A 26,813-nucleotide genomic window follows, 5' to 3' on the forward strand; every position below is an offset into this window, starting at 1 on the left:
GATGGCCCAGACACAAAAGCATAGACATGGGAACATTTATGGCTCCTGAAGTGTGAAATTATCGCAGATTCTTTTGAAGGAACCCAGGGTAGTAGGCAGCACCGACTCAAAGAAGCATTTGCTAACAGCAAAGAGGCTTGATGCACTGCACATTCAGCAAAAAGGAAAAAAAAAAACAGAACTGGAGTTACTGCATGGATCCTGGTCCTATGATGGCAGTCATTTCACTGAAGCAAGGCAGCATGAGGTTTTAAGAGACTATGATTCTGATTCTCATCATTGAATTGGCAAAATAGTGACAGAATAACCATAGTGTTACCATTTAATCTATGCCATTAACCAGTAATATTCCTTATGCATAATAACATTGTTCACTCTCCCTGGGTGGAAGAGATGAATATATTCAATCACTTTCACTAATGAACCTGGATTCATTTTGGGATGAAGCCAGACTCTCTTTTCATCACTGTACCTTGGATCATTAGCTAAGCTCCTTGTGTTTAAGTCATTAATGAGGAGTCGATAAGAGTAGTGGGCTTGTGATCACCTGCCCCCTTTTAACAAGTGCACTGACTAATTCTCATCACAAACAAAAGTGTCTTCAGTCAGTTATAGTTGGTGACATATCCAATGGGTAATTTTCAGTGCACCTAGGTTCCTTTTGATGCTATATCTTAATGATTCTTCTGGAAAAGCCTTGCAGCACAGCCACAGAAAGTGTGAAGTGCTTGCTCCCATCTGACCTCTTGAATTGGTTTAATATGCACACCACTAGCTCCTTAGATGTAATTCTCAAGTTGCTGCCATTTACAATGACAGGCCTTAATGATATAATGACAGGCCATAATGGGAACCACACCAGTAGTGCTATTATGTTTGGTCATTCATTTTATACTGCAGTATTCTTCTAGTCTGAACTGCTCTTTCTGAGCTCCTTAGGTCTGCTGAATGTATTGAATGCCCTTTTCATAGTGAAACAGTGTTCTGGACACTCCACTGGTGCATTTCTGAAGCACATGTACCATACAACATGATTCCTGTCAGAAGCAGGGGCAAGGAGCCAGAGAGAAGATGAGGTTGGATTCAGCAACGAAGAGGGAAGAACCAAGGAGATCTCCTCTCCCCACACCTGTCAGCCACTGCCTCCTCTCCCATGTGTAGACCATCCTTCCCCTTCAGGCCTGCAGAGATTCTTATCTCTGCAGCAGAGCAGCCTATATGAAACTGGGCCAGGGATTTCCCTTCTTTCTCCTTGCTGTCCACACGTCTGAGGTTTAAATGAGAAACTGAAACTGCGGTGATGTGCTTTTTTTTTTTTTTAAGGAAGCAGCTTATTAGCAGATGATGGAGGAATCAGGGTATTTGTCATGATTCTTTTTTTTTTTTTTTTTTTGTCTAAGGAGCTTTCTAGCATGAAGTGTAAATTCACTTCAACACCTGAGAACACCACAGCTCTCTGTCAGCAGTGTGACCCAGTTGAGAGAATAGCAGTTATTACATAAAGCTACTGGGTTAGCTGGAAATAGTTGGAAAAGTTCTCTGGTATGGAGAATATGTATGCAAGTTGTATTTTTTTGAGAGAAATCTTACTAGTGTTTTACTGGGTTGATAGTCATCATGTCACCACAAAAAGACTAATACCACATCACTTTTTCCCCCCAAGCCAGATAGATTACCATTGTTACTGCTGAGTACAAAACATTTGTGTTCATGAACAATACAAAACGTTTTGTTCATGAACACAGGCAATGCCCTCTAATATTATTTATATGTTATTTTATCCATAAACAAAATGATAAATGATAAATGTATAACAATTTATCAAATGACATGTACATTTAATCCTCTAAATTGTACCTAACAGCAGAATACCCTGTCATAATGAAAAAAGAAAAATATATATTATTTATTAACAGGTTGTTGTTACTGCATAGTTTAATTAGTTTAATCATTATTCATAACAAACTAGAAGGTATTTTGTAACATGAGACTGTTAAGGAAAAGTTAGCCTAACAGTGTTTTTGTTCTCACTGAGATCATCATTTTAACTCTGATGAGTGTTTTTTTACAGCCTGCAACATTTCCCTAATTAGATGCCTTTCTTCTTAATGAGAACCATATCTCTGTGCCTTGCAGCAATTTGTTCTTTTTAAAGTAATTATTGAACAACTTTATGCATTACAAGTGTACTTTATGTCCATGTAATAGAGACAGCTCATGTAATGAAACATATTTATTGATCTAGATGTCAAGACATTTTTACCTTAGTGCACTGATGGGATACCAATGTCAAGAAAACAGAGCCAGAGAACTGTAAAGGTCAGTGTAGATGAATAACAGATATGTCATTTTGTTTATCTAGTCTTTAGTGCAACTCATTTCAGGGTCAGCAATTTCTGAGCCAAACAAAACTGAAATTCAAAGAGGAAAATGGGCATAATGGTAGTTTTTGTCCAAAAACTATGGTCTTTAGCATAATGCTAGCATTAAGTGAATACTGTTTAGAATGGTTTTAAAAAGAAAGATTTGCAACAGATACAAGTGTGGAACCATAAACCTAGGTTGCTGAGTGGAGTGTAACACACATTTCCTGTACATCTAAACCAGGAGTTGTCTAAGGAGGAGCAGAATGATGCCTGCTGGGAGTCGTTTCCACCTTTCAACTGCTGTCTTGATAAAGTGATTTTTTTTTCTTGCATTTTTAGACGGGATAGTGAGAGAAAGCAGGACACATATCTGTAATACAATAATTCACAATTGTATGGACTTCTGCAAGACAGAGCATGAGGCCCACATGCTGGGCACTTCACCTGTTGTCTCTTTTACAGTGGGGTGAACTCCTGACTATAGAACTGAGAACTGGTATGTCAATACACTTACACAATGGTGTAAGAAAGAGGTGTGAGGAATCCTTATCTTATAATGCATAAACATCTCATATGCTGTCTTACCTGGAGCTAATACATTGTTTGGGGGAAAATATGAAACTGCAATGCAGTTCAAGCCTCTGGCAGTCTGTAGGTGTTCATGTGAATGACGTGCAAGCGTGTGTTCTGTGTCTACATTGCTAATGATGTTCCTGATGATCACGGTGCAGTGAGCTCACAGATGAGCAGCTTGATGCTGTGTGCGTGCGACTCAGAGTGCCCAGTGTCACCTCACTTCTCCTTCTCTGATCACAGAGCCTCCCAGCAAGGCAGTGTGAATTGCTGAAATCCTCCCTCACATCTGAGGGCAGGTGGAGGCCTGTGCTCCTTCAATAGTGTTGCACAGAGCAGGAGAGAGACCTCATTTAGACCTCATTTGCATGTTGTTGTTTTTTTTTGTCAGACGTTGTGCCAAAGTGCTGGGTGAAGGGAGTCTTCACAGCTTCCTTTTGAAGTTTAAATAGATGTTGATGTTTCCCTCTTTTAGAACTGGCACTATGCTCCAAGTAGACTTCTTATCATGAAATTACTAAGAGGGAAACAGGTTGCAGGGCAGATTCAGAAATACAATGCAATGGTTATTTCATACTGTTTCAGAGTACACACTATGAAGTAAATTCCTTGTTCTGCTCATATAACAAGATATATGCTTTAGTCCCCAATGGTTGGGTCTATAAAGGGTTCAAAAGCATGCTAGTTATAATAACTGCAGGAAGATGAAAAATGAGTGGGCAAAAGTGGGCCAGCATTGAAGGGTCTCCTCAAAGAACCATGTCCCCATTTTCTCTTTGGTGTATAACACTGTGGCATTCAGAGATAAAAAGCAGTACTCAAATGGCCTGATAGTCCTATAAAGCACTTGGGTTTCAGACTTCCATACACTTAAATGGTAAATGAGCTGCCTTTTGGATTAGTTACCTAAGCAGCCTAATCAGTATTTTCCTAAAGATCTAGCTCTAAGATATTTTTATAAGTTTTAATATTTAATCATATAGAATGCTTGGGTCATCATTTATTTGCTGTTGTCTTTGTCCACTATCACAATAATGTGTTTGGCAAGAAAGCATTATACAGTGTTATATTAACGGCAAAGGTTGTGAGCGCATCTTTTAAATGCAAGAACACATATCACAAAACATTTATGGATTTCCTTTGCTCTCATGCAAAAGACATATATGCACAGGCAAATTTACCATGCTATCATTTGGATTTGTCCTGCTCTGCTAAAAAACTGCCTGCATGTTCTCAGACATTTGCTGTTAAGCATACTTGCTGTTCTTTCATATTCTGAGTCTGCTCGCTCACTCAGATTTATCTTTTGTGCTAACAAAACATTTTGTGTTTTTGCTCTTAGACTCTCACCACACATAACACTGCCAAAGTCACCAGCCAGTCAGAATGAGCTAAGGGTTGGATCAATTAAATTGTTACTGATCCTCCCCAACATTCCCATTGGTTGGATATTACAAAACTAGATGTAAAATATGTGCTTTCACCTTTTGGCAGTAAAATAATTCCAGATTGTTAGTTTTTAATGGACATCTTTATGCTTTAAATGTTATTTTTAAATATTCTTTCAGTTTTGCTGATTGAAAAACAATGTAGAGTTAAGAACACCTAAACAACTTAACCAACAAAAATTGGTAAGTTTAACTGGTGCCCCGCCCTGATTAGCAGGTAAACTCTAATTTTAATTATGCAGAGAAATGACAGTACTCTGTAATTAACTCTGTAAATGGGTACCCAATCAGGACATTCAACCAGGTCAGAACTGCCAGCACAGAACAAGGGTTTCACTTTCTTATTGCATTGCTGGTTCAGATGTGGGCTGATGGATCTGGCTATCCTTGACTTGATTCCCAAGTTGGATCAATCAGAGAGTCCATAGCATTTGTGTTATGAGTCCTGAAAACTGTTCTTGAAAGGATTGCAATGAACATGTGCCAAAAGATGGGAAATTAACTGAGAAAATAAAATGAATCTCGCGTCTTTTTAATTTGCTAATCAGCTTGGCTTCGTAAAACAATTATTAAACAGTTTTTCTCGCATAGGTTGGCTATCCTACAGACTCAGCCACAAAACTTCCTTTTTCTGCCTCTCTTCCCTTCCTCGTCAACTCCATCCCTTTGTTTTCTTCTCCTTACTAAAACTGTCAACATCTCCTTTTATCAGGTGCGCAACAAAATGGGTGGTGGTGGTGGGGGGGGTCCATCCATACATAGTCATCTGCATAATCATAGCATTGCTTTAATGACAAAGGAAAACATTCCTTTAAGACATTCTACGGAGGTTTATCATAAAAAGATTAAACTGAAATCAAATACTAATTCATTTCTGGAGCAATTTCATACCTCATGGTCTTTAAATGAAGTTTACAACATCAAACAATCCAACATGAGGATATGTGAAACAATTGTATTGTACAATCAAATTAATTTCCTATCTTTTTGAAGTTAAATACTACTAACATTGGCTAATATATTTTGTCTAATTGGTTCAAACTAAGATTTTCAATAATACAATAAGCATGTGGTAAGCAACATACCCTGAAATTGATTATGATGAATAATGCAAACTAATAATGAACATATAATGCAGGGAATAATGAACAATGAACAATTATCAAACAACAGAAGCAAATCATAATTTAAAGAGCATATTAATATATCCAAACATTACTGGCTTTATTACACCTTTATTACACCTTTTACACCTAGTATAATGGCCATTCATAATTATTTCTCAGTCTTTTTATTAAGATACAATTTAGAAAATAAAGGAAAATGTACACAAAATTTAGAAAAAAAAGAATTTTCAGAACAAAATGTCTTCAACAGGTCAAGGTCTGTATTTAGTGTGACCTCCATTGGCACTTAGCACATATTGAATCCTTTTGGGGAGACTGTCATTGTTGGCAGTAAAGTTTTCTGAAGTAATCTTCTGGTATATTGTACCAGGCTTCTTTCAACACTTCTTAGAATTCTTCTTTAGATTTAGTCTTTTCCTGCTATTGCTCAAGTGTAAGGTGAAGTTACACAAAATACTTGCCCTGCACTGTAGTCTATCAGATTTTTTTGGTTTTTATTACTACATAAATCACACAATCACACAAATTCATCAATCACACACAGTGATTAGATGGTTAAAAGATGACTGCCACAAATGCATGAACGCACCTGCCTCTCACACAATGAGAGGCAGCTGATGATAACTTCTGATAGGCTCTTTGTTTTTACTATCAACAAAACTGAAAGGGCAGATTCCACAGATACAGAAAATGTTTGACTTACATTTCTATGCTGTCTTATTGCAAAAATACTAAGGGTGGCTTAAGCTATCAGCTAGGGCTGTTTTATAGCTTTGTTACTAGGAGTTGTGGCAACACAGGGGTCCTGGTTCTTGTCCATGGGCAATGGGAATGAAGACAACCCAAACCAAAGTTTTATCAGAGGAATAAGATGTATTCTATCTTCACTACAACAATATCAGGTCCCATGCTCTTCCCCTCTCGGTGGACTTAACTTTTCTTTAAATGTTCTTCCAATGTAAATAGCAGTGCAAGCATCTTTGAATCACAGGCAATAACAGCACACTAATAAAAAAGTGTCCAAAATATTGCTCTGGATAGGAACGTACAAACAACTTCTGCGTTCTCAGGAATTATGTAAACCTCTGTGGACAGTACTGTACAGAACAATCATATATTATTTATAACATTGTATTAAGAGAGTGTCTATACAGTGCCTTTGATTTACTTCAGGTTAATTGTTTAGTGCTCAGATGAATCCATCCATGCACACTCGGTTGCTGAGCTGTGAAAGGTTTCCACACAGTGTAGTCTGATATCAACCTTTGCTCATTTTACTGACATAAGGATTTTTTTGCACAGTGACATCCCCAACTCCAGAGATGCATGTTTTTCTTCAGGCTAGATGTGGGTCCCCTGTTCCCCACCAGACTACTGGCATCTGATTAAATATTAACCACCTCCGCAGCTTATCTGTGTACAGTACATGGCTGAGTTCCCGCTAGAGAGTGACAGTGATTTATTTCACTCTAAAGACCTGTCTTCCAATTATGGAGACTGTAATGGCAGTTCTGAAGGTCACTAAGTCAGCAAACTGTTTGCTGTGTTCACATTCTCATGTACAGGTCAGAAAGATACTATTTGATTCTTGTCCAAAATTGGCAAAGAGCTTGAGAAAATATTGTGGGTATTTCAGTCAAGTTCAGTTTGGATTGGTGGACAGATTCGATTCCATTCGATTTTGTAGCAGCAGTTTCAATACTATACATTAATCCATAAATTAATGCTTTATTTCAATTATAAAACATACTGCAGGTATATATATATACATACACACACACACACACACACACACACACACACACACACACACACACACACACACACACAATGTAATTGTTATAATAAATAGCAACAAACCACTAGAAAGCTAGTTTTTAAATTGACACATAAGATGTACTATAATTATAGTACACAGCTGGAGAGCCATATTTACTCTGCATACAGCCAAACCCTGCAGAAACCCCGCAGAAATCCCACAGAAGAATAATTTATTTTCTTTGACTCAATACACTGAAATTGTATGGTACATCTTGGCAGGCCTTGCAGCCAGGAGCACACAGCTGGACGCAGACAGCAGCAGCCAGTCCTCCTCCTCAAGAGCACAACGCTAGTTGGTAGAGAAAGATAATGTGTGTTGATGTGCTTATGCTTGCCACCATTGCTAAGTGACAGCCTGGAGTTTTAGGAGCTTGTGTGTCATCAGCACTGGTGGTGAAACCTCTGAATTCAGAGTGTAAGCCTAGAGATTGGCACTGGATCTGCTGTGCTCCCACCATGGGGATGATGCCATCTGATAACAGCCTATTACTGCCAGTGGATTACTGAGATTTGTATTGTTACTGTACTTCCGTGAAGAGTGGATTTGAGCTGTCTTTTGTCCAAAGGTCTTTCTGTTAGTGGCCTTTCTTCTGCCCACAGAGTGCAATCATGGGTCAACCAATTCTCCAGTGACAGTTAGGAAAAACAGCCCTAATGGAGTGTTTCCTTCCCTCCTCTTTGGCCCCAAACTAATTCCACAAACACAATGCAATTCAAAGTTGAAAGCCTATTTATGTGAATGGAAAACCAACACAGTCAAAAAATAACATGTTCTATTATATTTCAGTAAGGCTGTTACACAGTTTGTTATTTTGAACTCAACTTTACAACTTTACACTTTCAACTTTAACTTTGTAGTTATAGAATATATCATATATATATATATATATATATATATATATATATATATATATATATATATATATATATATATATATATATATATATGAGCACAGAACCTAACAAATAGAAATTTTTGTCTTTTGTCAAATACTGTTTATATTTAAAATACTGTTAGTCTTTTGTCAAATACTGTTTGTAGTGTTATAGTTATAACAATTGTCATGATTAATCCCTCCCGTGTTCCGTGTTTTTCCGTGTCTTGCGTACCAGAGTTCCATTCTGTAGTTTCGTTTTCTCCAACCCTCGTTTAATTTTCAACACCTGTCCCTCATTTATTTCATGCATTTAAACGCTGTCTTGAGCTGTGTGTGTGTGTGTGTGTGTGTGTGTGTGTGTGTGTGTGTGTGTGTGTGTGTTTGTTTGTTTGTTTGTTTCTGTTTCTTGACTCTGTGCATCCATATAATTTTAAATCATTGTGTTTGTTAAGTTTGTACTCTGTGCCTTTGTGTTTCCTAGCCCTCGTGTTTGTTACCCCCGAGTTTTCTATAGCCTGATACTCCTGTCTGCCTTCATTTATCCTAGCCCTTGTTTTATAATCATGTATCCCCGTAATCTCCGTGTTGGTAATATGACCCTGGACTGCTACAATGACTCTGATTTTGGATTTGCCCATAATAAATCTCGCTCTTCTCCGCACGTGTCCGCCCCCTAACGCTCACTGTTACAACAATATTTATACTACTGTTTGTACTGTTATAGTTATTGTTGCAGTAATCCCTCTTGGACCTGGAAAAAATGGAAAAGGTTCACATTAAATACAAATGCAAGATAATCTATATACATTTTTAAATAAAAAAAAAAAGTAAAACTTTACAATAGAATATACAAGACTAGTAATAGAAGATTGGTTCTCCACAATGCCCTTTACACTCGGGGAAAATTTATGTCATCATAATATTAAGACAGCAAGATATCTGTCTAAAATACTTTTAGACTTAGAAAAAGAGCATAGTCTGTATCATTTGGCCTTTTTTTTTTCTCCCTGTGGTGTCATTAGTACTCTCTTCCCTCTATATTACCCTCGCTCATACCATCTGTGATGCTTCATCTTTGGCTCAGAGTTGAGCTATGAGGTATAGATTCTGTTCTTTGGTTGATGCTGCTGTGATTAAGTGTGCAATGGATCTCTTAGACTGCAAGCACCTCTTTCAGCTCATGTCCAGTGTGGCACAGACACCTTTTCTTATTTGTCGAGAGACTGAAGGGAGATTGTTCTTTTAAGATCAATTACTCCTCTAGCTGAGTGATCGGTGTCGGTCCGGCCTGCTTGCTGAAGCTGAGAAAAGGAGACATCTTCAAAAACAAAGGTACAGATGACAGGTTTGGTTCAGCATGGACAGGACTCTGTCTTTAAACCAATTGCTGTTGGCAAGGGGTAGATTGGTTCTGCTCTAGTTATAAGATGCCCTTTGAGACAGCAATTTAAAAGAGACCTTTATTTTGTTAGATGATTGTCCATTCGCAGCACAGTCTGTTTAGAAACTTACAAGAACAGGAGCAGATTGTTAATTATTACTGTAATGGCTGTTTATAAAACATTCTAGAACAATGCACGAGACATGAGAAAATGAACAATAACCTTTTTTATTATTTTTATTTTTCCATTTTTTTAAAGAAACTTTAAATGTTGCTTTTAATAGAGACAAACATGACACCTTCCAGGATAAACCTTCACAGCTGCTGTTGTAGTCATTCTGACAAATGTGATGTTTATACTTCCTGTGTTGCAGTACAGAGTCATATAAGCACAGTAGTTCCTTTTGAAATTGTGCATTACTAAAACACATGTAGTAAACAACCTCAGGCAGTGTTTGAATAAGCACTGAAATCTCTCTAGGGATTAGTATACCCTTGAATTACATTGAACTAAACAAGTCTGTGATAACTGTTTAAGAAAATATGCACTTTTTAAAGATTCTCCCATATGTCATCTTTAAGAATACAGTCCACCCTATTTAGATTTTGTTGGTATTACATTTCTGTTACAAGAGAGATTCGTGTCTTTGACTATTTATTGTAATTAATTTTAAAAACAATGTTCAAAAGGCACACTATATATACTATTCACACCTAAGTGCAAATGTTTAAATGCCTCTGCTATACCAGGACCATTCCAGTTATTTCATATTTCAGTGAATAATGGAGAAATGAGTTGAAATGGAATGGGGTAGATTCATACATCATTTTTAAAGGTGCATTACTGAAGATTCAAGAGCTGGCTACAATGTTGCGCTCCCCCAGCAAAGAATTTATTTATTCTATTTGGCAAAGTATAATGATATACCATTAAATGGAGTTCTTTCGTTTGGAGAGACTCAGTGCCTAATCATGGTACCCAAGTACTCTACATCTCTGCCGTGATGGTGTTAGCATTTTACTTTGATATGTGGTTGCCCACTACAAAACTGCTTATAGTCGACAGTGAGAACTTTTCCCATGAAAAAATGTGGAAAATTAGAGTAATTTAAAAAGGTTTATTCATTTTTTATAACATGTTTTCATGTTTTGTATCATGTTTTCACTGTCTAATATTTCTTTATAATGGGTCCCCATGAGTTTATCATTCTCAACCTGTGTTAGCTATTGTTCACTGCAAGGGAGTGTGATGCAGTTCACCAAAATATTTCTCTGAAGGTGGTTCACCCAAAGCATTACTTAGCTCTCAACTATGGTTTATCCACCTAATTCATTATGTAAAGTACTTCCTCATATTTTATTACATTTCTTGATGAGTTTTTGCCAGCACATCAGTTTTTATCCACAGTACAAGCACCTTGTGATAGATTTACATTTACATTTACGGCATTTAGCGGATGCTTTTTTCTTAAGCGACTTACAATTGACTTGATGCAGGCTGCTTTATCCAAGGCAGCTTATCCAAACTAACTAACCCTAAACCTAACCCTAACTTATTCAGGCACCCAATACACTTCTAGTGCTATTGCTAAAAAGAGGCTTTTTTTTTTTTTTTTTTTTTTGGTTTTATTATGTTCTCAATAGTTCACAGTTTAATTAGTAAGAAAAGGGGGAAATCAACCAATGCACCTTTAAAGCTACCAACATTATTGAAAAAGTGATTTTTGTAATATTTTTCAAAACTACATATTCTTTCTACTTCCTTAAATGGTGGACTAAATATGTATTTGCAAATCAAGATAAGTAGGATGAATGACTTCATCAGTTATATCAAACCAACTTAAGCAATGAAATCACATTATTAATTTAAACTTCCACAGCGAACATCATGGATGTAGCACATGGGGTCTGGGTGGAGTGCCTGCTGTGACCAGGAGGGACAATTCCCAGAGCACTTGAGTAATAAGTGACCTTTAGCAGCAGGTGCCCGAGCATGCCCCTGCGTACCTCACTGAGATATTAGTTAAGTATTCTGTCTCTGTGAGTATTGCATGCAAATAGCACATTTCCCTACTGTTGCACAGAGGCAATTACACCTGGGAATTTAAGGGAGAAGGTGGAACATATGGACCAAGCTCCTTATTTCCAGGGGAAATATTCTCATGTGGGTTCTCTTATCAAAGCAGTGCTGAAAAAACATCTCACTGTCCTTTCTGAAGCCCTATTGTGAGTCTTTGAAGTGTTGTGCACTCTGGATTTTATTAGTAGAACAGGAAAGGTGGGAAAGGGAAGAGAGAGAGAAGGTGTGAGCAAGTCGGAATTGGTCAGCTTGGCTTAATGTAGGGATTACAGGCCATTATGGTATGCTGCTGCTGCATAACATCTGCCAGTGGAGGTTAGAATTAATTCAGAAGCTGACACTGGTAAACTGCAGCTCATTACAATAAATTACTGTTCCTCACACTCCTGCTGTAATGAAAAAATATATTACATTTGACTTGATTGACACTGACATTGATGCAACTCCTAAACACCTTTGACACCATTGCAGGCTGCTGCTGTATTTTCTGAATCAAATAACACATGCTAAATTTCTACGGCGAGTAGTGTTGAACAAGGTAAAAAAAAAAAAAGGCCAAGTACTGTATCATAACTATAAGTAACGAAGTTGTCACGTGGGCATGAAAATACATGCAAGATCAGACTGACCAACCTGACTGTCATTCTTCGAACATGTCCATATATCATCTAACATTGCTGTGTGACAGAAAATAAAACATTTAATTACTGAAGGGATCCTAAAAGGGAACCTAAGCATGTAAAGTCCATGTGAGGATTTGTATGTTTCTGTAATGAATTAATACTCATTTAATTCTCACTTGCATTGAAGGTACATTGTTTTAACAGCCTCCATCATACATCTTACAGAAATGGCCTAAGCTCATCCTTTGAAGACTTGCATAGCAAATATCAGTTTGACATCAGTATGCAGCATGAGGAATAATTTCCATCAGCACAAATCATTTTCCTTATCATACACTGTCCCTTAAGATAGATAAAACAGACAAATACCATAACAGAGAACAAATGAATCTTGGTCCGAAAAGAGAAAAGAGGTTCATCAGAATGCAGCCCTTTCATTCAGAACGGTAAGAACAGACATGTGGGAGCTAACAATCAATCCTTTCGACCTTGGGAGCCCATAGCAACCTTTTAAATTCAAGATACACAGCCACAGAAGGATTGTGTGTGTGTGTGTGTGTGTGTGTGTGTGTGTGTGTGTGTGTGTGTGTGTATGCGTGAGTGCGTGCGTGCGTGTGTATGAGAGGGAGAAAGAGACAGAGAGAGAGAGACAGAGAGAGAAAGAAACAGATTGAGAGACAGACAGACAGAGAGCAGTTCCCCGCAAGATGCTGCAAGAATTCAAGAGAAAACAGGAGAAAAAGCGAGACGCATATCAGTCCAGATGTGTCTTCCATTCTTCACTTCTTTTGTGACTCATTCCTTCTCATCATTTCTCTTTTTCAGGAAATCACTGAGGTGGGCAAAGCTCTGCTGCGTTTCGGACCTCCAGACTTTCCCTCAGAAAGGGGAGATTGAAAAACCTGAGGGGGGAAATACATATGATTAGCTTTACTAAATCACTCTGATGAAAATATTTATGGATCAGACCCACAATGGAATGACACACATCTGCTTCTAGAAATGTTTTTACTTTAAAGTGCCAATCTTGGTAGACTGATAAAACAAAGAACTTTAAAATGATTCTAGATTTCTGAGAAGTGCTGCTATTGATCATCTGATTACTCAATTCCAACATTTCTGATTAGAGAAATACAGGGACTTGGATAACAGCTAACCTTTTGCAATGTCGCCAGCCTTGTTGAGTGCAGTTAGATGGACCAGCTGTTATAGTTTATGTCTGCTGCTGGTTCTTCTTAGTCTCTTTCTTGCCACACTGGCAGCAAGACCCAAAGGCCCTGGCCATATTCATCCAAACTCCATTCGCATTGATGGAGACATCTCCCTGGGAGGCCTGTTCCCGGTGCATGCGCGGGGTCATGGTGGAAAGCCCTGCGGGGAGCTGAAGAAGGAGAAGGGCATTCACAGGCTGGAGGCCATGCTTTTCGCTCTGGACCGCATCAATAACGACCACGAGCTGCTGCCCAACATCACGCTGGGGGCGCGTATTCTGGACACCTGCTCCCGGGACACGCACGCTCTGGAACAGTCCCTCACCTTCGTCCAGGCGCTCATAGAAAAAGATGCCACGGATGTGAAGTGTCCAAACGGGGACATGCCCATCATCACCAAGCCTGAGAGAGTTGTGGGGGTGATCGGCGCTTCTTCCAGCTCTGTGTCCATCATGGTAGCCAACATCCTACGTCTGTTTAAGGTAAGCACCATGCTCAGGTCTACATGTAAACACTCATCACAAATGGCATGTAGTATAGGTTCTCCTTCCTGAAATCCTGAGGCACTTTTCACATTCTCACATCAGGTCATTTTCAAAAAGTGAATAAAAAATAATAAAAAAAGTGGATATGTTTTCCCCTTGATAATGATGCTTTCTCTTTATTTATGCTCTAATTTATATTTGTGAAATGCTGCAATACACACTGCATTACCTACAGACCTTTGATTTAGAAAGTGACATTTTCAAACATGAAACATTTCTCAAGCATGTTGGATATCTATTTTGTTATGTCAGGTAATATGTCAGGCTGATGAATGTTAAACAGCAAGGTTTTAACTCTTTGGGGAAAATTTGAACATGCAAATCATGGACATGATAATTAATTGTGTGACTGATGATTTCATTCACCTTTATACAGAACACTAGTAGAAGAAATACATTCAAACAGACTTTTGTTTATAAAAATTAACATGCCATAAACAAAGTTCTCATAATTTTTTATTGGCATATTAAGTAAAGGTTTTTAGAGAATATCTTTACTCTGTGTGTTTGTTACACATTAATCATTTAGCTAAGCCTTCCTAAAATTCCATTGTGTAAGTTTTGCTTTACCAATAGTAATAGTGAATTGGGGCAAACTTTCTGCAGATTGGCCTAACACACTTGCTATTAACAGTCTACCTGTCAGGACTCATAGTCCCAGAATATTTTTACACTAACCCACTTAATTAGTCTGAGAGCAGGGACACATGTATAATTATGAAAAACTAAACCTTTTCTTTCAGTAAAACATCAGCTTCAGCTAAAAGTGTTAGGTTTGCTTTGTTATATAATGACACATTTTTAGACCACATGAACTAGTGATCTAAAGATTAGGTCTAGTCCAACAAAGCAAAGGAGTTTTCAATAGGAAAATGCTACTTGATAACATAATTTCATATAAGAATATATCTAGTCCATGCAAGAGCTCAATGCTGATTCCTCATGGTGCAGTGAGAACAAGTCATCATTTATTGTTTTGTTTGCTACATGAATTTTGAATCATTCTAAAAGATCAAAAATGTCACATATTTTTAATGGGCTCTGTGTAGTAATTCCACTAAATTTTGTTTGCGGTTCTGATTAGATTTGCACCTGCTGTGTATGAATGATGCACAAACCTTAGCTGTGATTGTCACCTACAGCTGGTCTGGAGTCTGAGAATGATCCTTACTTTTTTATACTGTATGGACCTGAGACAAGAAAGAGAGGAAGAAGAAGAAGAAGAAGAAGAAGAAGAAGAAGAAGAAGAAGAAGAAGAAGACAGCCCTTGGATACAAATGCTGTGATAAGCCTAATTAGAGCCTACAGCTAAAACCTCTACTACTTATTGAGGGAGAGACAGTGTGGTCTGAATCAGTGCTTCCTCAGTATGATTAGATTGCACACTTTCTTATACATATGTTCGCCACTGTGCACTAACAATCAGTTCTGAGATTGCCCTCTCATTAAACTCTTTGATCCCCAACCTTCCAAACATTCTTCTTCATCAGCAATTGTGCTTTCACACCTTTTATTCGTGCTCTTCAACCTTCCTCAATCAGCCTCTCATAAGCCTGGCTCTCTTCCCTCTCCAGCTAGAGTGGTGTCCTTTCTCCGCTTTGTCAACTGTACACTTGTTTCTCTATTCTCACAGAATATGAAATCCTCCCTGCATTCAGTTATAAATGCCACTCATTCGTCCTCTTCAATCACATTATTTTACTCATGGGCAGCGTCGTTGGCTCATCCTCATCCTAAACCTCTTTTCTGGCCTGTTTAGAGCTTCTAGGGGTCTAACTGGCCCTGCTGGTGATCAGCTGGAGTTAATATTACATTTTAACAACTGTCAGGCTCCAGTACGTTCTATTACTATACATCATGGCACTTACAAGATAGAGACTGAGAGATAGAGATAGCAAAATTATTAAATCTTGCAGTCTTTTTGGGTAAAGAAAATTCTTGCCAAACTATTAGACTATGGGTCCTTTCTGTTATGCTTGAGCAGGCTTTACTAGATTAAACAGTAAAGCTGTAAATGAGTTGATGTCTCACTGCATTCATTGAAGGAGCTGGAGCGAAGTGTTTACTGAGGGGCAGACAGATGATTTTGCATAGAGGAAGAGCGTACTTCAGTCTCATCTAGTTCCCTCTGAGTTTTAAGCTCTCTCATCTAATTCTATCATTCTGTTTATCTCATTGGCTTATCAAACATGGATTTTGAAGCATCAGAGAGAATGAAAATGATTGCATGACACCTTGATACACATATAAAATCTCGCACATAAACACACACACACACACACACATCTTTCACTAGCATAGTCTGACAAGCTTAGAAAAAACCTGCCTCCTCAGCCCTGGGGTGCGATAGGTGCCCTGCTCTTTGCCTGATTAATATTTTAAATAAGCATCACATAACAGCTGGGTGCTACAAATTGCACCTCCTTGGCTCTTCTTGCTGAACTCATCAGAACACTTAATTGAAAAAGCTTAAGATAGAGCAGTTATGGGCTTGTTCTGTTGGGGTAGGACTTCTTAATATGTGTTCTATCAGCATCATAACACAGAGACATGAGTCATTATTACCATGTGACAGATGTTATCTGTTAAGGTTCATTTTTAAAAGTACTATTTCATTTCATGCTCATTTCTGAAACAGTAAAATAGATATTTGGTCAAATACATGCATACACATAACACACATTATACACATATAATATGCATAAATGACAGGTGGAACTATTTACTAATATTAATAAAGCAGCATGAGCCAGTGACAATAGCTAGCTAAAAAAAAGCTCTTACTCTTACAAAAATTCTCTATCTGAATGAAGTTCGATCATCCATAAACATATTTTGAAAGCAGTAGGGGTATTGAAGTAGGGGTTTTGTGAATGATGCTGATTAAACATACCAAATTTATGCTGTCATCTTAAACAGGAAATTATTTAAAATGGCACTGCATTTTTCATAATACATGCAAACTATGACAATAAACATATATATTTTATTCATTGATAGTGACATTGACTAATAATTACAGCCCTATATTTAATATATTTAAGAAATATTTTTCAGTTTCTACCAATTTTTTATTTTGACCATGTGCTACCATGTAACAAAAAAGACAACAAAAATACTAAATTCATTTGAAAAATCTCTTCAAAACATATATAGCAGACTCAGTTAGTCACTGTGAAAATGCGATCTTAACATTTTCTAAGATATAAAAATAAATAAATCTTTTAATATAAATAGCATGCACATTTTACATTTTATATGGTCATATCTTTACTGGACAACTTTTTTTGTCATAAATGTATGCAATATCTTTATATTTAATATACATTGCCTGGCCAAAAAAAAAAGGTCACCACCTGGATTTAACTAAGCAAATAGGTAAGAGTCTCCCATTGGATAATTACTACATGGGTGATTATGTTTCAACTGGCAACAAATTATTTAATCCTAACTGATGCAGTGAGTAGCTTCTCATTTGTTAAACAACCATGTCGAAAGACACATCCTGTGGTCGTGGAAAAGATGTTAATCTGTTTCAGAAGGGTCAAATTATTGCCATGCATCAAGCAGAGAAAACATCTAAGGAGATCACTGAATCTACTGGGTTAAGAACTGTTCAACACATTATTAAAAATTGGAAGGACAGTGGGGAAACATCATCTTTGAGGAGGGAAAGTGGTCAGAAAAAAATCTTGAATGATCGTGATCGGCGATCACTTAAATGTGTGGTGAAAACAAATCGTAGAAAAACAGCAGAACTCAGGGATATGTTTAATAGTGAAAGTAAGAGCATTTCCACACACACAATGCGAAGGGAACTCAAGGGATTGGGACTAAACAGCTGTGTAGCCTTAAGAAAACCACTTGCCAGTGAGGCTAACCGGCAAAAACGTCTTTAATTTGCTAGAGAGCATAAAGATTGGACTCTGGAGCAATGGAAGAAGGTCATGTGGTCTGTTGAGTCCAGATTTACCCTGTTCCAGAGTGATGGGCACATCAGAGTAAGAAGAGAGGTGGTTGAAGTGATGCACTCATCATGCCTAGTACCTGCCATATAAGCCTGTGGGGGCAATTCTATGATCTGGGGTTGCTGCAGTTGGTCAAGTCTAGGTTCAGCAACATTATGTGCCCAAAGAATGAGGTCAGCTGCCTACCTGAATATACTGAACGACCAGGTTATTCCATCAATGGATTTTTTTTTCTTCCCTGATGGCACGGGCATATTCCAAGATGACAATGCCAGGATTCATCGGGCTCAAATTGTGAAAGAGTGGTTCAGGGAGCATGAGACATCATTTTCACACATGGATTGGCCACCACAGAGTCCAGACCTGAACCTGATTGAGAATCTTTAGGATGGGCTGGAAAAGACTTTGCGTAGTGGTCCAAATCTCCCATCATCAATACAAGATCTTGGGGAAAAATTAATGCAGCGCTGGACAGAAATAAATGTTGTGACATTGCAGAAGCTTGTGGAAATGATGCCACAGCGAATGCGTGCCATAATCAAAGCTAAAAGCGGTCCAACGGAATATTAGCATGTGTGACCATTTTATTTTGGCCAGGCAGTGTATTTCTGTACTGTGAAGTTAGATTGAAAGAAATATAGACAATCTACAACACTAAGGAGATGCAACAACAGCTCGCAGTAAATTAGTGGCCATGTGACTTGATGACTCTGAGGCAGGGAATTGTACAGTGCCCTTATGAGAGAACATTAGGCAGAACTTAAAATGTGGCATCTGCACTAAAACCTTTGTGCACACTCCTCAAGTTCTTCTAAGGGTGGCTTTCACTTCGTTAATAAAGGACTGTTGTACAGTTCAGTATATGCAATTTTACTTTAAAGTAGTTCCAGAAGTTTTACATTGCTTATATTATGCACATCAAGGCCTTACCTTTGCTTCTATCTACAAACATTAAAACAGTTATATGTATAGCTAGTTGGCCTTGCTGTCCTTGTATGATCATGCTGTTTTCCGAAAGTTGCCTGAGACTACATGGCCATATACATTTCCTTTACTTTCATTTTTCCAATCTTTTGACTTTAACTCTGAGCAGTAGCTTGCATCAGGCCAGTTGAATTGGTCATGTTCTAAGGTTATAAATAGATTTCTACCTGACAATGTCTCATCCTCCCAAACTGTGATGTTTAACTGCAGATGATTTTTGTCACTACATGGTATTTCATAGCAGTGTAGTTGCTGAAAGATTCTTTCACCCTCACCCTTGGCTGCTTTAACCTGTCAAGTGGTCAGCTGGGACAAGGGGAAGCTTTCTGTTGAATGAATAGTCCTGACCAAACTAATTTATAACTGCTTTTTCCTGCTAAGATATTAGAAGAAGAAGGGTCTCATGACAGAGGCTTTACAATTCTTTGTGGATAGTTGTTTTAGCTTAGATTTGGTTTGAATATTTTGCAGGCTTTTATTTGGTGACCAAATTTAAAACAATCAGTAATGACTACAAGGAGGATTACAACCTTATAAGATGTTATCGTCCTTTCCCCCAATTACCATTTTATCAACTGAACATTTTTCATCAGGAAAAGCTATGAATGTGATTGTAGTTTGAAAATATTAGGTCTAGAGCTTTATTTTTTGAGGTTGTGTTATTCCATTATTTTTTATTCAGGTTTATCAAATGTTTAAATGCCAGACACTGAAAACATCCGTTGCATATTTATGAATCACCATGCCTTCAAGCCTGTACATTTCTATGTCTAGGATTTCAAACCTTGTCATTTTGCTGCCCTCGGTTTGTTCTAATTCATCTGTGTTGTCACTATGAGTAGTATTTTTATTTTTTTAATTTTTAAATATATATTTGTGTCTGTATAGCAGAAAAATAAGGCTGTGCTATATATTGTGCATCAAAATTCATATTACCAGGCAGTTTTAATTTTATGCAATATCAACACCATAGCTCAGTCTTTTCATAGTTATTAATGCTGCATCACACCTTATTTAGTCTACTCCAGTTCATGGCTTTGTTATACAGAACTCCTATTAGTCCAACATTTCCATGAAGCATACCCATTCCAGAATTTGGAAGACACTTTGTATTCTAGTGTAATACTTTTATTTTCTTTTCCCTTGGGATGAGTTACTCAGAGTTACTGCTTTCTCAGTTCTGACTGATGAGGGCTTTTACCTCTTGGCAGAGAAATGGAGCATTTGACTCTTTGATTATACTGACACAGACTTGGCATACTTTTCCTAAAAGGCTCCATCACAATCAGACTCAATATAATTGGGAATCCATTTGTTAATGAAATTTACCCACTCTGTGGGAAGGTCTCTGACTCCTGGTGAATGAAAGCTAATTAAAGAGCTGAGGGATCGGTTTGGGGCCAGTTAACATCATAGAGACTATATGGGGTTTTACCCACCCACACTAAAAATGAACAGGTAGGTCATTTAAAAATGTTTCTTCAATTTATTGCAACCAAAATATTGAAACTAACTCTGTGAACATGGATCACTTTAATGTATTTAAATGTAATGAATCATCATTGAACTAATATAATATCATTTATATTGGCTACAATGGCTATATAAAAGCAATTCTTCTGAGTTTTTGTATTTATGTTGGGTAGTTCAAAAGCAGTTGGTGTGGTGCATTGTCGTGAGCTATTACCATGGTTGAGAAGAACTGCCTGTGGATTATTTTTAGTTAAGGGTTCAGCTCTCAGGGTAGTCTCAGGAGGTGCCATTTCCCCTGTAATGTCTTCCTTATTGCTTTCTCGTAGTTTACTCACATCAGTCCTTCTGACACTTCCCAAACTTGTTTCTAATCAATGCAATAAATGGTGCTGTGCCTTGACTCTTCTTGTTTTAGGGCTTTCTGGCTGACTTTCACCATAGATAGAATAAGCAATAGAAAAGTAATAGTGGTGTAAATGATATTTTAAACACCTGGTTTATTTAAAACAATAAATTCAATGTCAAAAACCATTAGTAGTCTTTAGCCCCATTCGGTCTACAAGTAGTAATGTCAAGAGTTTCTGAGGAGTTAATACAGGAGCAGAAGGCAGTGCCACTAATCTGACTATCTGCCTATTGAGTTGTAATAAAACCATATGTGAGACTGATATGGACATCACTGTGCCTATAAATAGTATATTGCAGATGCAGTGCTTAGCAATATGAAGATATAAATGCATGTAGTGATATAGTCTTTGTTTAATAGAATATCATATCAGGCATTCTATATTAGAAGGACCAGCAGTTTGTTTGTAGGTTTAAGAGGTCTGAATGTGCTGAATCCTTCCTGGCACTAGGGTATAAAGGAGTTCTTTTCTCAAAGGCAATGCTCTACTACACTTGTCTGGGACTACAATGAAATTACCTAATAGCCTGAGATTAGTTTCAATTTACACCCCATCTCAAGTTTGTCAGAGTGATCATGTCCCTCAAAATACACTGAGTTCAAAACCAGGTTACACTTCTCATCTTTTGGAAAATCTCCAAAAGTTTTTTTTTTTTTTTCATAAAAATGCAGTTATTCTGATCATGAAACAGCCAAGCATACAGAGACCTGGTCATAGGAAGAACATTGTTGGGTGTAAAAAAACAAATAACAAATTAATCATCTGTGTTGAATAAAAATTGAATTGTTATCTTTCCCTAGCCTCTTTAGATTAGATTGAACTCACATAAGCATGTAGCAAAAAAGTCCTTTGTAAATGTGGCCCGTTTGTGTTAATATTGTGGCTGCAATATGTAGCAATATGAATACTTCAATAATTTGACCATCAATATTGAGAAAAGACAAACTGGGACACCACCCTCAACCAGTGTCAACTCATAAAAGTTGTAAGTTTGACAACATGATTATTTCTTGTTTACCCAAAATTAGAATACCACTCTTGAATCACCAGAATTGCTGCTAAGAGTATGTTTATTGAATAAACATAGATAAAAAAAAAGAAAGAAAGCATGCGAAAAATTGCATAAGGGAATTTGAGAAATATGTTGATAATGGCCAGAGGTATAGAAACCACTAACCTGGAGCAATAGCAAAATAAACATCATAAACCACATTCAGCCAAAATAGATTCAGGGTGAATCAAACAAACAAATAAAAAAACAAAAACAAAAAGGGAAGAAAAATTAAAGGAATCAAATAAGTAAAAGATGTATTATCACAGTAACGTAGGAGAGGGGCTAACCAGGCCAGAGTGCACTGTTTAGCAGATGGAAGAAATCCAATTTTCTAATCCAATTTTGATGTATAAACATTGAAATTAAATATTGATACCAACTGGTAACATAAAAAGGAAATGTCTGTCCTTACAAATCGTCAGGATCGACCATGTTGAACTGTCTGGATGGTACTGGGAGAGTCTGGTTTCCGTCGCACTGCAGGCTCAGCCCTGCATGAGCAATGTAGGCCAATGATGAGCCGACTTTCCTTGATCTGCTGGACTGGCTTTCCAGAGCTGGCTCTGTCAGAGAATCGGAGGCCTTTCTAACTAAGCCTTTCAGAAGCAGGGGTCTTGGTATCAGTGGTCCTGTTAGTTGTTCTTACTTTTGTGGATGATTCTAGAAATCGCTGGCCACATGATAAAACTTCAGTCTCAATCAGCACAAGGAAAGATGGGTTTGCTTGATCAAAGTCATAGGTTGTGATGAGCAATTCCTAATGAGCACAAACTGAGGATAAGAAATTAAACAAAAACAAACAAAAATAAATTAAATAAAATAACATGAGACTTGAGTCTGTTGTAATCACTTAGGAAGAGGCTATTGGCTTATTTAAAAACAACAAACAAACAAAAAAAACCCTGGCCTCGCAGACGCCTCGCTTCTAACCTCTAGACTTGGGACCCCAACACCTTCCTTCTCTGCATCCCTTCCTCCTTATATCTCAACTCTCTACTAGACAGGGGTGTCGAACGTTTATCAGGTACATGCCAAAGAAAGGGGATGCCTTGGTTCATGCATATTCAATACCCTTTGTTTTCTCGATAAGGAAAAAAAAATGTATTGCATCCTCATACAGTTCAGCACAAATTAAACATACAAAATAATCATACATTTTTAAAACAATTTCATACCTTATTGCCTTTACAAATAACAGTGTCAAACACTATGATGGATGAAGTGTTTGGAAAATCTAATTCCTTTCCTACTTTCCTGAAGCTGCAACTACTGACCTTAATGTATTTTGTCTAATTGGTTCATATAAGATTTCTAGTAAACACAAGTAGGAGTGGTTAACAATTTGTTTACAATAAACATGAGGTAAGCAACATACAAGGAAATTGATTATGATGAATAATGAAAATTAATAATTAATTAATTTTGCCTACGAAGCCAAAAATGGACCAGCCCCTCCATACATAATGTCACTGGTCAAAGCCCTATCCATACCTCGAGTACTTAGAACCTCAAGTATGGCTCAGCTTGAAATACCATGCTTGAAAACTCATGGAAGACAAGCAGTGAGGATATTCTCTGTCCTGGCTCCTAGATGGTGGAACGAACTTCCGCTTGCTGTCCGGAAAGCGAAGTCCCTTGCAGTCTTCAAACACAGACTGAAGGCCCATCTATTTGTGGATTATTTAAATGACCACTGACCCTGCTCCTATGTTGACTAACTAAAACTTTAGCAATTATTGTAGGTTATTGTTTATTGCACTGATGTTGACTGCCCTATGATAATAATGAACAAGTAATGAAGAGAATAATGAAACAATGGACAATTATCAAATCATAGAAACAAACATCACAGTTTGAAGATTATATTAAGATAGCCATGCATTACTGCAAGATTATATTAAGGTATCCATACATTACTGACCTATTACCGTTTGACATCATAGTAGGCACTAGTTAAAGTCAATTACCTTGTAAAGCTGTAGGAAAAGAAACATATCTGTAAAACATCTCTGTGGGATAAAAGAAGTTGAGGGATAAAAGTCTGATGGAATTTAAGGTTGTAGTTCCTTGGAGTACAATAGGCTGGTAGAGGGTTAATGTAGTCCCACCTGGATCTATGACAAGTCAGATGGTCAGCCAGAAATGATAAGACCTGAGTTAGGCTCAATTTATATCTCTTGCTATATGTTGTGGTGCCAGAGGGATTTTGGGAGAGAGGCAGGAGGGGAAGACCTTAACAAGCCAAAGTTCTATCAGAGGAATAAAGTGTAATCTATCTATCTCTACAAATGTGATGAAAATCTTGCAATAATTTTATTCATGTAAATCCCATAAATGGATTACTTTATTTAAAAGATTACAATCACCATAGGTATAACTGCATAACTACCAAGTCATCTGATTTTACAAAATAGATGTTAATATTTAGAGTTAGAGTTTTTTTTCAAGTTGGACCCATGCATTTACTCAATCAGACTGCTGTCTTAAAGCATGTTCTTCATTTTAACTACATCATGATGAGCTTTCAAAGTTGTGTATCCTTGAGTACAAAACACTTTGTCAGCTGAGCCAATATTTCTTATACTACAGAGAAAATGAAATGTATTTCCAGAACAAAGCCATACTGTGCTAGATAATTGTGTTAAATAAACCTGACTTAACTGTGAATATTGACTGCTAACCATCAAATGAAGGTAACGCGAGTCTACCATTACTACATCCTATGTGTACAGTTCAAAGTGAGTACAACACTAAAGATATAATTTTATGATGCACCAGTATTGTGAAAAAATCCTACTAATGCAATATGGACTTACATCAAATAAGATAATTAAGAAAAGTATGTGCGGACATGAAACAAGAGCACATTGATCTTAATTTTCTCATCTTTCCAGCTGTCTGGATATAAAATATAAAATATATGAAATGCAAAGCTTGTAGCTTTGTATCTTAGACTGTATCTGCAAGTCTAAATCAATCTGGTGATTATGCAAGTAAGAAAATTAATAAAAATGCACAATTTACAGTTTGTAGCACGCAATGACAAGACAGCTTGAACTATGAAGCTTTGTAAGTGTGGGAACTATTTTATCACCAGGCAAAAGCATAAATATTTATCCCAATTTGCTGTAAAGTAAGCTATGTGCAACAAACCTTTTTCATTTCATAAATATATTACAAGTCATCTACTGCTGGAAAACAACCTCCAAGCAGTGGCATGTCCAGTGTAATTTTTCAGAGTGGCCCCCAAAAGTCAAACTTGACACATGCATCATACCAGCATATCGTTTTATATACAAAGACTTTAATTGTTTTTGCTATATCATGTAATCTACACACTTTTTTTTTTACTCAGTAGCATTAATAAATCCTTGAGAAAGGTCTAGAGCCAAACTGTCCCCCACATCTCTAACTCCATCTCCACCTAACCCCCATGTACTTTAACCCTGTCCGCATTCCAAATTTCCCCAGCATCCCTAACATCATCCCCAATTCTGCCCATTCCTGACATCCCTAACACCATCCCCACCCTACTTCACCATCCTGACATTGCTAGCACCATCCTTACCCCCCACCCCCATCCCTGCTGTACATAACAAAACCCAAACTGGTTCATAAGTGCTAGCTGAGGACAGTCCTGGTGTGGTCCTAATATTCCAATAAGCATGCTTGCTTGACTGCCCACTGACACAGATTCACAGCCTGCTATGCTGCTCAAGTTGAATATAATGGTGCACGGTTGGACAATTTAATTGTAATTGACTGGACAATTTAAATTGTAATTAACAATTTAACAGTATATTTTGCTTTGGACCTATGGATGATGATGCTGTTGAAAATAATTTTGTAATTCATGCACAAAATAAGCCTGGTGCTGACAGAATGGTAGATTTAGGGTTACATCTCTGGACAGTGAAAATTGCACAGATTGCCTGTACCTTAGGCTAGCACTGAATACCATTTATTTTTCCTGTAGTTAATATCAGTGTTACCTGATCTAATGACTGTTTTGATACATTTGTAATTATTTGGTGATTCTGCAACATACATTTTTGGTGTCACTGGCGTGCCTTGATATGTATAAGAGAGTGATCTAAAAGATCAAATTTAGGTCTGCTTAGAATTGAACAATCACTACAGTATATTGATTCATGTATACAAACATTACTAGATATTTTTCACTTGCTAGCTATGATGCTAAAAGAGGGTGAGAAACTGGAACACAAGGTATGTGGCAGGGACATGAGATTTTTGAATGATACATAGAAACCATCCATTTAACATGGGAAGGGGAGAAATACTGGCACAGTGGAAATAGTATTGGAGTGGTATTCAATGATATTAATTCACCCAGAAGAGCAGGATTAACCCAGTTAATAAGATAACATAACTTTAGGGAAGCAGCAAGGATGCAAAAGAGCAATCTTTATGTAAATTCACACCCAGTAATACATTGACTCTAATGTTTTTAAATATAATACATAAATAGAAGTAAAACATTCTCGGGCATTGAAAGATGTCTTTCTTTATCACTTTATTAAGTTAGGAGATTGTTTTATCCACCACAGTGTTGCCTAACTCCTCACAAGCAGCCGTTCCTTAGTGTTCCTTCACCAAGTCTTCTTATCATGCATGGATACTGAGAGGATGAATATTTTTATTTGACTCTATATTTAAATCCTGTAAAGTGCGAAATAGTAGGAGTGCAGCTGGAGCTTCCCAAATTTACAATGTCATCTTTTGACTTAAAGTAATGTTTTGGTTTCCTGCAGATTACGTAACTGACCTTGAAAAACCAAGTTTATAATTTCTGTAATAGTTCTCAGGCTTCCTGCTGTTTGTTTAAGTGTGAGTCATTCTTTTCATGTGAATCT

At 37.3% G+C, this 26,813-nt stretch overlaps 1 protein-coding gene across 2 annotated transcripts in view; it reads left to right on the forward strand.

The window, feature by feature from the left end:
* LOC113569668 (metabotropic glutamate receptor 4-like) overlaps positions 1 to 26,813 on the forward strand; it is a 94,306-nt gene that overhangs the window by 15,267 nt on the left and 52,226 nt on the right. For both annotated transcript variants that reach the window (XM_026997632.3, XM_035524710.2), the window contains exon 2: positions 13,123 to 13,990. In XM_026997632.3, the coding sequence (XP_026853433.2) occupies positions 13,463 to 13,990 (528 nt within the window). In that variant the 5' untranslated portion in view covers positions 13,123 to 13,462. The remainder of the gene's footprint in view (positions 1 to 13,122; positions 13,991 to 26,813) is intronic.

The sequence above is a fragment of the Electrophorus electricus genome, chromosome 7 (assembly GCF_041902795.1).
Source record: "Electrophorus electricus isolate QZ-2024a chromosome 7, ASM4190279v1, whole genome shotgun sequence".
Lineage (NCBI taxonomy): Eukaryota > Metazoa > Chordata > Actinopteri > Gymnotiformes > Gymnotidae > Electrophorus > Electrophorus electricus.